We start from the raw sequence: 13,988 nt of genomic DNA, 5'->3' as shown, positions 1-13,988 counted from the left end.
TGAAAATATTGACTGCATACATCTTTGTAAAATAGAAATTTACATTGTTAACTATCACTGTTAAAGGTACCAAGCAGCGTCAGTGTGTCCAAAAGAGCCATGATGTTATTAACATGCATTTTGTTACTCAAAACCAAGATTCCAGTGGTGACAGTATCTACTATAAAAAAATCAATGTAGCTAACCATCATGAAGGCTACTCTTTTTCCAGCTGCAAGAAGAGTTTTCTGGCATGTGGAATGCATTGCATTGCATTTTTCTATCAGTAGCTATGCTTTGGAATTAGAATGGCTTAGCCTTATTTGCTCTACAGAGGATGGAAATGGGAAAATCCTTTTTTTTTTTTTTTGCATTTAATAGCATTGACTTAGAGACAAAACTTTGTGTTCTTTTTAAATTTTATTTTTTTCTTTGGCCGCTTTTCTGGATTCCATTTAATGAAGCCAAACATTTTGAGACATTATTTCACCTATTAAAAAAGAAACTTATCTATTCTGAATGAAACAATAACCCAAATCAGTTAATTTGAGAATAAATACGTGAACCATAATGAAAACAAAATGGCAACCTACATTTGAATTTGTTTCTTCAGATTTTCGTGGTCAGACATACGGTGATGGAAACCCAGCAAAGGCCATGACACACAGGTATCCATCCAATGTATAGTTTAAAACATCTTTGAGAGTTGATAGAGTTGTTAATCCTGAAAACATATCTTTGGCCTCTCTAAAGAACAGAAGCAATGTCTGAGTGAATTCTGTACTAGCCAGCAGGAATATCAGGTTCCTCTCTCCCCTTTCCTTGTCCCCACCGAAGACATCGCTTGCTCCTGTGCTCTCTCTCCTCTTGCTCTCTCTCTGTTGCACCACAGTGCAGTTTGGCATCAGAGGTAGCTGCCTTGCTGCCAAAGAGAGAGGACGAAGGGAGACAAATAACCACTGGAAGTGAGAAGTTTGTAAAGTAACAAGACAGCCTTCAAGAGCTCTGGAACAATCTCAGATTTGCTGAGCGTGACATTCACATTATTAGCACCTGCCCCCTGCTTTCTCCCTGACATTGGCAGGCAGATCAGTCCCCTCTGTGCTCTCAGTCACCAGATGTGTCTGCTCAGCTGTTCCAGTGCTTCTTTTCATTCCCACAGCCCTTTGCAAAACACCTATTCCTAGGTTGTAAACAAATCAGTAATTAATGCAGCCCGTGAATGTATGATTTGATAGATGCTGAGCTCTTAAAAAGCTCTTCCTTTAAGGATACGCTTTCAGAGGCAACCTAGGATAGTGGGAGCAACCTAGAACTCCAGAGAGAGTAGAGACGCTCTGAAAAGCCCTTGTTCAAAGATGAGAAAAATATGCAGCCTTGCAGAAGTTATGCAAGTCATGTGGTTGAGAAGGGGCTGCCATCTTTGCTTTGAGGCAGTCTTTGGCTTTTCCCTTGTCAGAAGATACCATTCAGAATAAAGTATCTTGGTTTTGTTCATTTGTTCATATGAGTGCTGTTTGGACTGTGACAGTCAAGTCCATAAGCTGTAGACAAATGGTTAGGTTTCTTATTTAACTCCAACTATATATTAATGCAATGAACTCTCTCACACTTCAGAGAAAAAAAGCCAATATTCTTTCCTCTTCTGTTTTTCCCCTAGAATGAAGAGTGTGCATTCCTTGCATTGAATTTAACAACACATTTTCAAGGTCCTTAGTATCTTCTCAACATCAAGTTGTATTTTGGTGTAACTTGCAAATCTTGTCTAACTGGTCATCTCTCATGTTAGTAGTTTCTGCTAATTACTGTGAGATTATTCTCATGAGTGAAGAATTTAGCAAGTTAAGCCTATTCTAACATGTCCAAAAGAAGCTGGATTATGATTCCTCATTTCTCAGTATTTCAAAACAAAAAATGCCTTAGGTCACTTAGTTAGAGGATCAGGTTCATATTTTCCTTCTAAATTAATATTTTATATACAATATGCTATAAATGAGTACTCTCATAGTACCTTGTGTACCTATAGAACAAGTATTTCAGATTTTCTTATTTGTAACCTTTGTTTTTAAACCATAAGCAAAAGTTTTTGGGAAATGAAGAATGGAGGAAGTTTTCTCAGCTTTGTTATGTTATCTTTCTTTGTAATTTCCTTTGTTTTCTGATGCCATTCTGATGATCTCACCATGACAGACCATATTCCTTAAATATATCTAACAACTGCTTTCTGTGTTTGCATTTGTATTTGACTTGGAGATAACTTTCTTATTTGTCTGAGGAGGTACATGTCTTTGGTTTGATAGCTATTTAAAACTGTCATGTGGAAATCTAGCCTAGAAGGAAACAGTTTAGTGGAAAGAATTGAAGTATTTTTTTTCCATTATATCAGTATTTATACTCAATTGTTGAAAATAATATTACACACTGTACTGATTATCAAACATTTGGCCTTTATTTCACTGAATACTCCTGTCAAACATCCATACTTCCTGTTGTGTAACAAGGAAATAAAGTCAACTAAAAGGTGATTAATAGCAAATCCTGAAACCATGTGGAATTGCTCATGTGGGATCAGGAATATGGGTGGGGAGTGAGGGTCTTGAACAAGAAGTTGATCAATAAAAAAATATTTTCCATCTGAATGGTTTTTTTGTTTCAAGACTTTCAAAGAGCAATTTACAGGAGACGAATATGGTGTAAGAGACATCTGCTGTGTTGAAACACAAGGTTTTTGAGGTGCCCTGAAGAGGACAAATTCTGCTTAGCTCCTTTGATATCAAAGCTTCATTGTGTAAACTGCACATCTATTAGATATTTTCTTAGAATCATAGAATCATAGAATCATTGAGGTTGGAAAAGACCTCTAAGATCATCGAGTCCAACTATCTTATTCCAAGCAGTGCTACAGCTCCAAAAGCAGAGGCGGCAAGGCAGCTTTCCTAAAGCATTTAGTTACTTGCTTTGGCTGTGAAATAGAAGCACTGATCTATTCAGACATCTGCTTTTCCTTTAATACCCTTCAGACTGCAGCCAGAAACAAGACATTTGGACATTCAACTGAGAGCGCTTCATAACATTACTCTCTTCACTTTCCTCCAATGGAAAAGTCTTTTCTGTAGGAAAGGTTGATTTGTACAGTGTGCTTTTTATTGCAGCAAAGTCTTAAGATCAGCTTTTTGAATACGTCCTCAGACTGAAAATGAATTAAAATTATACAGGTGTGGCAGGATCTGAAAACCTAAGTGTAGCTAAGACACCACCTCCAATGACAAGTTCATATGAGGTCCTGAAGCAACAATAGCTGTACTGAAGCTGGATGCTTTCAATGATAAGATCCTGTTTTGGCTGCACAGACACTAAATCTCTTGCAGTATATCTTCTCCTGTTGGCTGCAGCGATGGAAATCCAAAGAGAATGTGACCAGCCATGGTCCTGATCACTTTGGGGCTGTTTTACAGGAAAGCTTGAATGGTGAACATAGCAGACATGTCACTTAAATCAACTGTCTGAAAGTAAAGTGTACATTCAAAGGTAGTAGTCTATGATGGCCACAGCAGAGAGACAGGTACTTTCCAAGCATGTTGCATTCTGCTTGGATACTTGTTTTAGAGGGAGCCTACTCAACTTAGCCTAAATGCTTACCATTAAGACATTCCTGCTTATGGCAATGTTTGCAAATAATCCCTAATAGTATTTCCATACTCTGGCTCAGGTCTACCTGTTTGCATTTGTGTAGTGAGAAAATTGCTGGTAGCTTTTCTGATTGACTCCCAAGCTGATCTTTAAGAGTCCTGTTCCTAATACACTACTTCAGGTAAACATTGTCTCTTCTGATTACAAAATTTGTGCTCCACCTGAGACCAGCTCTTCCCGTTCTCTCAAATAGTGACTGGACCACCCTATACGTGTAACGCACTGGAAGGAGTTCCACTCGGGTGGTGCCTTTTTTAGAGAGTTCTGCATTACTAAGCTACCAGACAATACTGTCCTTGTGACATTACAGCTGCAAAAATAAAGTTGTTTTTTTTTTTCTTTTTCACAAGGCATTTTAAACATTGGTAGGTCAATCCTGAAAGAAGAAGGTATGAGAATCTTTCCCAACTGAAAGATTCAGTTCCATTCATATCCCAATGAATTCCCAAGTATTCATTTCACTCTGCTGACCATTGAAATATTTTCTTTTTCTCTCCAAACTATGCAATAGTTTTGCAATATTGACCAACGCACAACTAAACATGCTGTAATAACAGCCAAATGCAAAAATCCCCTATGTGATTGCCTATAGACTTGGCTAATTCTGTAAAGCCTCCATTCTTTTGTTGAAGGAAATTCCCTTCTTGCTTATCATGGGACCAGTCCAATCACCCTATTTTGAGACAACCTGCAGTTATTTGGTTTTCATTTCATATGTACATTCAAAGAGCATCAATGTCCCACTTCTTCCAAGATATTAGCATATATCAGGATATTATTGAAGTATAGCAAAAGCACTGATAGATGCTTTGTAGTAATGTCTTCAAAGGACTTTCAGTTGTGTCTAGTGCATTGCACAAACCTGAAACTAACATTTAAAGTTACCACATAAATTAAAGCCGTTTTCCTCCACTTATTTAGGGACTTATTTTCACTTGCCACACCCACACTGAGTCTGGTGTGGAAAACCAGACTGATGCTGCTGCAGTATTTTGGATGTCTTTGTTTGCAGTAGTGGATACATTTCCTTAATTGCAAGTTATAGCTGAGTGGCACGCTTGAATTGCAACATCCTAATGAGTAGCTGTGTATTCACTAAGCCATAATAACAGCCACAGCAGATCTAGTCCAGTGCTCCGCAGGCTGTGTTCCTGACCCATCTCTTTCCTGGACTGCTGATAAACTACTTCAGAGAAATAAATGGGAAGAGCAATAATGACTACTTTTGTAGGGTTAGTTTACTGCTGATTTCACTCCCTGAACTACAAAGTCAGGCATATGTGAGCCAGCAGAAGGGAAGCAGCCCAGCTATAGGGGAGTGGAAACAGTGCTGCTCCTGTTAGTTCCTTAGATAGCAGATTGACTGAACTGTAATGTAACACTGCAACCTGATCACTTACCTGTGCTTAGCAAACAGAAGAAAATGTATTTGCTTCAATTTACTGTGAAAAGTTGCAATAAGCAAATTCCCCTTCCTCATATCCTGTAACAGCTGGCCTTAAAAAATGGTGACACTGTCTTATATCTCGTATCCCCTGTAAGTTTTTTATTGTACACAGAAATATCTTTCCTGGATTAAGAAAACAATTTCTCTCTCTTATCCAGAAAGCCCTTTAGTGCAAACATGTAATGCTGCTGTGTTTAGTGCAGTACTGGAACAAGTCCAGTAGCAACGGTGGGAGCTATTACTCCCATCCCTCTTCCGGTTTTCTACCGCTCCAAGCCATTGTTGGTATCACTGGCTCACATTTTGTGGGAATAGGCCCCTCTATGTGGCACTAAGTGCCATTTTAAAAAAAAATTAACTAAATGAGCAAGGGTCAGTTCCTGTATTGGATTCACAAGAACTCTAGAAATTATGATTTCCTAGGAACCATCAGTGTCAAGACAGATCTCATCTACACTCCATCTTACATTGGACTAAATGACTTCTTAATATATAGCTGATACAATAAAAACAGGACAGCTTATCTACTGAAAAGGAGACGATAATTTCTCTAGATCGCATCTTTCAACAGGTGGAATTTGTAAGATATATTTCCTGCCATTGACTACATGCTGACTAATGAAACCTAAACCATCCTCTTTTAAAGCTCTGTAAGTTCCTATCTAACTTCTAAAGGTCCAATTTTCAAAATCAGCTTGGGATGGGATCCTGTTCCACATTGCTGTCTCCACATGAGTGCTGTAGGGTTTTGGACCTTTTCATATCATAACCAATATAATCAAAAACCTCTTGCCTTGGAGCCAATAGCCACTATTCTCATATATTTCACAGCTTCTAGTACATGCTCAGTGGCTGAACACCCACTGCAGAGGTTTCCAAGCTTTGCTTTCATAGTTTACATGCATTCTGAAGCTGGATTTGTGCTTGGCCAACAGTTTTTGCATGAGAGGTTCTCTGATGGGATGTGTCTGGAAGAAGAAAGGATGAAAGGCAAAAGAACGCCCAGAGATAGGGTGACTAGATAAAATATGGGGAGAATGTACTTTGAGTCATCTATGGGCACAGGTAGGGAGAAGCACTCAGCAGGAAGCAGTGTATATGAAGCCTGCAGAAGGAAGCCCATAAAGGGTGAAGGATGAAGTGGACATGCGGAGGTGGAGGCAGGGATGACAGGAGGTGGGGTAGGGAAGATGGACTGGAGGGGACAAAGAGTGTGAGGCAGGAGAGGGAATGGGGAGGTGAAGCCAGCCAGCCCAGGTATGATTCACATTGTTGGCTCAGATCTACTCCTCGCTCAGAACCTCCAGGTAAAATGGGAACGCGAGTTGAGAGGAACCAGGTATGTACTGCTCTGCATCCAGTGCATGCATTTGCCCGACCTGGTTGCTTCTCACTTTCATCCCTGCCCTGTGCTATCTTGTGCTCCTTCATGGAGCTCAATGTCATGGTGAGTGGGAGGCAAACAGACCCAGAACCTCCTTCTCTGACAGGCAGTCCTCTTCAGTGTGCCTATGGGCTTCTTACCCATAGGACTTCCCAGTTTGTCGGGTCCTCAGCAAGTCATCTTACGCCTCAGCTTCTAAATGCAGAGCATGAGTTAGAAGGGGCATGGAAACAGCCTGTAATTTTTTTTTCTTTTTCAATAATAACAGTCCTAACAGTGGGGAGAGAAAGCAAAGGTGTGATTCAAATGAGCAGAGAAACACTGAGTTACACAACAGCCATATATGTTTAATAGTCCCTTCATGACCATTTTCCACCTTAAAAGTACTGGCACTTGACAGGGTTGTTTCTTTCATTTTTTTGCATTACTGTCAGTTTCCCTTTATTTTTAGAAGTAGAACTTTCACTTTCTCTAGTTACTTAATATTATCATGAAACTCTTCCTGTCTTGCAGTGTTGGACTTCCGTGGCAGTCAGCTTCCACTCCGGTGGCTCTTCCTCTTCTGCTCTCGATTCACATTCTTTGTGAAATCCAGAATCTCTTCCTACATCTGTAGTTTCTACTCATTGATTTTTTATCTGCAAGACCCTGGCCAGCTGAGTGCCTTCAGACTGGGCTGTGGCCAGCTCACCCTGGAAGACATGGTTCTCTGTATGCCTGCAGATACCAATATCATAATAACCCTTAAATGTTCTGCTTGTTCCCCTGATGTGTCCTTTTATCTACCCAGTTTCTTATCTGTGCCCTACCCAGGTTACACTGATGAACCTTACAACCACGGGCGTCTGAATATCTCAGCTTTTTCTGCCTGTGCTCTAAGATGGCTGTGTATCTGAGTCCTGGAAGTCAACTGCAGTTGTGTGGGAATATGCCTAAACTAATCAGATTTACTGAAAGGCAGGATAGATCATTTGACCACAGCACTAATGTGGTTTCCAGATTGAGGATAACTTGCTCTGGCCAAGTCAGAGCACAGACAGCAGTCTGGTATCTGTCCTCACCTTGCTATATAAACAAAACTTCAGCCTTTTTTCCTGGATATATGTTCTGTAGTGTTATTTGAGCTGTGTTTCCCAAATTTGCTCTTTCTGTCTTGGCTTATTTAAGGTATGAGACTGAGCTGAGCCAAATGAGCTACCTCGTTTGGGGCCCCTTTCTTCAGAGACGGTGTGTGTGTGTGTGTGTGGTGTTATGATTCAAGCTGAGGCATCCTTCCTATGTTCCTTTAAGTTCCTGTGAGTTAATGAGGAGCAGAAAACTGTCATCAATATCTAGCCTGACTCAACTCCTTTGGCCTGTTTTCAGGCAGCTGACTTCTGTGGTGTTTTGTGACCCTCAAGTTACTTTCTAGAGGCACATTTGTAGCTCTTTAAGGGTGTGTTACAGATGACCTTTATTTCTAAGCTCCAAGGTGATCAGACTTCATCTGCTTCTACTGCCAGGAGAATATTCACCAAATCACTAGTTGTTGCTGGCCAGCTCACCAGACATCATCCCCACTTCCAAAAAGAAGTGGTGCAACAGGGCTTCCCAGTCTGTCAGTAAAAACTGCAGTCAAATCCAACCAACATGTTTCTTCTGCTTGACTTTATGTCCTTCAACTGTTGCTGCAATACCTTCAGATGCTGTCTTATCGCACTGTTTTTCAATTTTGTTTGCTAATTTTCATTCCTGGGAGCTGCTCCACTGCAGCTCCATCTGGGCTCCACATGAAAATCAGCTCACAAGTTCTTGAACGGGATACCTTGGGGGGGATTTAGGCCTTTGTGGTGTGCCCAAAGTCCAACAAAGGCCAGGGGCAAATCAAGAACCTATGTCTTCACAGCTGAAGCATGTGTTAGTTCCTCGCTGACAAGCAATCTTCTGACTTCTGTGAGCAGAGCTCTTGGAGTTCACAGTGAGAGCTCTGTTCCTCTTCCATTTTGTAGTCCAGAAATGGCTTTGGAGATCTGTTCTTGCATGAATGAAATTATTAATAAGTTTATCTCTTTCTCTTTTGTCCTTCTATTTTTCCTTGTGTCCCATGAGGTGGAATGCCTCTGAAGAGGCAGCACTTTCAATCATAGCCAGCTGGAACTAACTTAAAGGAATACTTTGGAGAGACAAACACCAATAGGATGCTGAGGTAAATGTGTTCCAGTTGCTACAAAGGTCTTAGCAGACACTTAAAAGTGATACAGAGCCAACTTTCAGGAAACGGGGTCTGAAGGGGCATTTGAAATGACTCTTGGTCTTTGGGGAATACAAAACTCTTTGATATTTTGTTATTTTCTTTGTCTAAGAAATATTTTGTAGTCCCTAGGGTGAAACTTTATTGTTCCAGTTTACTTCAGGGTTCTGATCATCCACGTTACATACATATTAGTTCACTCCAGGGCTTTCATTTGGAGCAAACCAACTTTTCCCATCTCAGACAAAGCATGGGCACAGTTTAGGCTCCAGGGTATTTTCCCTCTCTTTGGGCGGTGTGGCCATAGCCAGTCTGCTCTTGAAAGAGTCCTGGAACAGTATGTATACAACCTAGTCTGCACAAGTTGATATTGCAGACTAAGATTTACTCCATGGAAAAGATCACAAAGATAATGTAAATGTACTTGTGAGGGCTGTTTATCACTTGTCATTATCTGCTTGGTGCAGAGACATTAGGTATCATGGGAAATAGCTGTACAAAAATTGCTGCCGTTGTGTCACTGCCTCAGATGAAAGAGGACTCTGTGATTTCTGAATGGATGCTCTACTCTACTCCAGCTTAGCAATCCTCTGTCATCATTACAAGAGAAAAGTAGTGACTGTGTTTGAAGAACGTAAGCCACCATCTATGCTTCTGGTATTTTATAAGACTCAGACACTACAGGCTAATTTGGTTTAGATTCTCACAAGGTTTCATTCTCTTTCTCCATTAAATACTCCGATATTTTGGTTCCAGCTCACAGAAATGAAGAACCATTGCATCAAGTCTTTCCTGGAGATAGGTTTGTGTAAGGCTCAGCATACAGGGTAGCAGCATTCCCTTATCTGTATCTTAAGGTCTGTAAAGAAACTGCTTTTAAATGTAATAGGAAATTTTATGTGATTCTGAAAAACTCCAGCAAAGTGGGAAGGGCACTTAAAGAATGTTCATTCTAATATAGTTCACAACCACAATTCCCATCCCATGTCTAATCTGACGGTTGTGAATTTTTGTGAAGGGTGTGTGTGTGTTCATGAGTGTGAAGTGTGAGATGCGAGAAACTTTCTCTTGCGTGTGATCTGCCCTGTGAACCACTGCTTGACTGCAACAATCGCTGTGCCTGCCAGAAACAACATCGTTCACTGCTCACTTAGCATTGCCACGAAGAAAACAGACTTTGTCCCGCCCAAGGAAAGTACGCCTCTGATCTGTAAGTCATCTGTAGTAATTAGTGGTAAATCCCAGTCAAATATGGATTCTATTTGTCTTTTGTGCTATTTTTTTGCTTGGCAATATACGCACACTACTGAGTTTCCCAGAAGCACAAAAGCTCTTAATTCTCCTGTGAAGTCCAGTGATTCATTTCCAGGTAAGTGGAAAGCAAGTTTTTAGACTATGAGACATACAGAAGAGCTTTTGAAATGTGGATAATTACAGGTTTTGTCCAGAAAGTACAAATGATATATATGGTATAGAAGCATGAGAAGTCAAAGTCTTTTCCTCACTAGGCAAATTTTGATGGGCTCTGGATCAGGACATTATGAGCTTCCATGCTTTTGCTGTCATCCTTGCTAGTTCCCCTAAAGGCTTGACCTTAGGTCCCCATCTATATAAGTCAGGGCAGGATGCAGTCCTGATATTTTGTGGGGGTGGCTACTTTTTCACAGTTGCCAGGACTGTGTCCTGTGACAAAGATGCTCCTCCTTCAACCGTGTGGTATCACATGATGAGACAAGCCCCTTCCCTTTATGCCATCTCCAAATCAAGTCCATCCTGGGGGAGGATTGTGGGGCTGGAGCTAGAGGCACACATTCCCTTTTTGACATACAACACTGCATTTTCTCCCCTGTTCTTGGAGCCCAGCTGGTTGGCATCTGGGAAACTGGGGCCGAGGAGCCGGAAGAAGCAAAAAGTACTGTCTGGAGAATGTAGGGAATCACAGACAGAGGTAGGAAAAGTTAAATCTTTTCTCCTGTAAATCCCATCCTTCCTTACCTGTTGCAGAGCACTCCAAAAACAATCTGGATGAGTTAGCCAGGATTTCAATGCACACTATTGGCAGAGCTTCTCTGCGCACTACATTTTTCACATTTCTATCCAGTCACCTCAGGCTTCCCTGACTTTGCATAAGGACATACGAGAGTTTGTACTGAGTCAAATCAAAGGTTCATCTAGCTTGTACTTGGTCTTCAACAGGCACATCTGCAGATAGACAGGACAAGCATAGGGTGATATTGCCCAACCTCAATGCCCATGTCTTAAGAACTTGATGAATGATTTTTTTTGTTTTTGTTTAATATTTCTGGAAAGGTTTTTCTTATAGGAATTTGCCTAAGTCTTTTTGAACTCACATAAACTTCTCAAATTTTCTATTTCTTGTGGCAAGGGAGTCCACAGTTTAAGCAGGTGATGTGTGAAGTACCTGTCTTTCTTTGCTTTAAACCTGTCACCAGCCACTATGCCATTGACCTAGCTCTAGCTGTCCTCTAGCTCTTGCGTCATAAGGGAATGAACAGTTTCTCTGTACTTATTTTCTCACACTCCTTATGCTTTATCAACCTCTATGTTACCGGCTCCTGATCTTTTTGTCAGTCTAAAGAATTCAGGTCTATTTAATCGTTCTTTATATAGAAATCACTTGAACTGTATACAGTATTCAAAATATGAATGCTTCATGAATTTATACAGTGGTGTAGTGATGTTCTGTCCTGTTCTCTGTTCCCTACGTAATAATGCTGACAACTACATGCCTGTTTTTAACCAATACTACTAAGTACTGAACTGTTGACAACATGGAACTGTTAGAAATCTGAGATCTCATTCCTCAGTGCTTATGGCTAAATCAGAGTTTAGCACTATATTACAAAAAAAAAAAAAAACGCAGCTTTATTCTCTGTGCAGGCCCTGCTTCTTGCAGACTGGAAAAAAGAGAGAGAGGCTTTGTTACTACTTCTTTAATTAAGCAAAATCAGAAGGGAAAAAAAGATAACTGCTGGCACTTCCTTTGCATTAGACAGTTTTTGGTAACACTTCCATGCATGTTAATATGCCTCTGTGCCAATCTGCAGGGAAGACCCAGCCAGAGGATGTTCAGTCCATACCTGGATCTTTGTATGGTAAGTAGGCTGTCGTATATGGTGGCACCCATGCACTGTTACAACGCCGTGCTCTTTATATAGTCAGGTTTTAAGGGAAAATGGTCCTGATCCTCCAGTCCAAATCACTTCTATCTAGAGCAGGCTGTATGCAACTATATCATATAAGGACTATAATATTTTTCTGCAAGACAGGTGGCTTTATAAAAGTTTTGCAACCTACTCATTCATCAGTCTACCAAGTTATTGTGAGCCAGCACAGGATACATTCTGCATGTAGTTAAGGTTTCATGGAAGGAGTGGTGACGGTGGTTGTTGGGTCAATGGTGTTTTCTGTAGTTGTGAATTTAGGATTGTTTTTTCCCACACACATCACTTTATTTATCAGCATTGAATATCACCTACCATTTTACCACTAGCTGCTCACTGTTGGGAAACACATTTGTAGTTTGTCACATTCAGCTTGAATACCTTAGGATCATCAGCAAATGGTTTATATCAGTACCTAGATAATTTACGAGCATGTTGAACAGTTGAGAAACCAACACGTGCTCCCTCTACAGCAGTAAAAATTTACATCAATACTTCTTCTTAAATTGCTGGATACCTTTTCCATGCCCTCTATCTCATCGTCAGTTTTTTGTCACTAGAAGACACCACTGTCTTCAGATAGATTGCTTAATAGCACAGCTGGGGCCAAAAATGAAAACTGCAGAATGGAATTGCACTGACTTGCAATTAGCCACGGAGTGCTGCAAAGGGAAGTGCTCTGCAGTGAATAATCTATCTCCCTGTATTTATTTCTTAATTTATGCAAAGTACTGTTTGCTTTAGATTAGTCATTCTCTTTCACCTTCTCAGCTGTGATTTTTATCAAGCATTTCTTAACAGCTGCGCAGGTTTAGCATTTATTTGATTAATTGTGAAAAACTGAACATAGCATTCAAGCTGTAATGACTGGTAAGGAAAGAATAGACTACCTGTTGGGCCTAGGCTCAAGTCTTGCTGCATTTGGGAGTCTGATAGGGGGAATTTCAACCTGTGTTGAAATGTGCTTCCACAATTGCATGGTTCCCCTGAAACGGCATAGCAAAATTCTCCATGCAATATCCAGGACATTTAGTTATCTGCTTGTTTGTTTGCTTATTTGTTTGTTTATTCATTCCTTGACATCTGTCAGTCTCTTTGATTTTCAAGACAGACCATTTGGAAAACTCTCTGGACACCATTGCTCTATGGGTTTTCAAGGCCCAGTGGGACTCCTCAGCAGCAACTCAGCCTCTTTCCTCTTAAAAGTGACACAGAGAAATAGAAACAGAGGCCTTCCCTCTCTTGGTGCACTTGAGTACTGAAGGTTACAGTATGATGGTTTGGAAGTTAGCTTATCCAGTAGGTTATTCAGTAGGGTGTGAAGCCAGGTGATTGCTAACCCCATGTGTGTCCGAGCTCTAGTATTGACTTTTTGTACTGCTCCATGACCAGAATTTGGGAGTTGCACAAGGCACCTTTTGTGTCTGACAGAAAATAGGAGGGGGAAGAGAGACTCCCATCCACTTATGCAATAATAAATGCAAAGCAGGGGCTTGAGGTACAGTGAGGAAAACAAAGAAGGCTGGAAATTCCCTCTGGGGATTGATGAGACTGAACCTCAGCGCAGACTTCTTATGACCAACACCCCAACACTGATGTGTCTCTGAGCTGCCTTTGCCTGGCATGTCAGCAGCTTATGGGAAGGAACGGGAGTCTCTCGGTCAGAGCCCAAGAGCTGGCCCTGGTATATATGGCTGTGCTGTGGGGCCTGTAAAGGCAGGACTGCAGCTTTGGTGGGAGTGACTCTCGAGCAGGTGGGGAGTGCAATGTTTTTGCTGAGCATGCTGAAAATAGACTGCAAAACCTGGGGCCTGGGCCAGCTTGCAGACCGGGAGAACTTACTGTGTGCCAGAAAAACATCTCCAAAGCATTTATTTGGAAAAGAGGATAGATAATAGGTACATGAAATACTCTACCTTCCTGTTCTAACATGCATTTCATAAAGCAAACACAAACGTATGCAATGTCGATTAACACATGACGTACAGGGAACAGGCCCAGGTGAGGCTCTTCATTTGGGCTGTTGCTCATTCCAGAAGAGAGCTGTTCGTCCTGAGGTGGAGGGATTACTCT

The 13,988-nt window shown here is 41.0% G+C and overlaps 1 protein-coding gene across 1 annotated transcript in view; it reads left to right on the top strand.

Annotated features, from left to right (window-relative positions):
* The window catches only part of IL17REL (interleukin 17 receptor E like), a 48,410-nt gene extending 45,798 nt beyond the window's left edge, over positions 1-2,612 (top strand). Inside the window, exons 16-17 of the mRNA XM_076328627.1 lie at positions 593-647; positions 1,640-2,612. Coding sequence (XP_076184742.1) covers positions 593-647; positions 1,640-1,667 — 83 coding nt within the window. The 3' untranslated portion in view covers positions 1,668-2,612. The remainder of the gene's footprint in view (positions 1-592; positions 648-1,639) is intronic.
* The last annotated feature ends 11,376 nt before the right edge of the window (positions 2,613-13,988 follow it).

The sequence above is a fragment of the Aptenodytes patagonicus genome, chromosome 1 (assembly GCF_965638725.1).
Source record: "Aptenodytes patagonicus chromosome 1, bAptPat1.pri.cur, whole genome shotgun sequence".
NCBI classification, from domain to species: Eukaryota; Metazoa; Chordata; class Aves; order Sphenisciformes; family Spheniscidae; genus Aptenodytes; species Aptenodytes patagonicus.
Note: the sequence above shows the minus strand (reverse complement) of the source record. Positions and strands in the feature narration are given on the sequence as shown.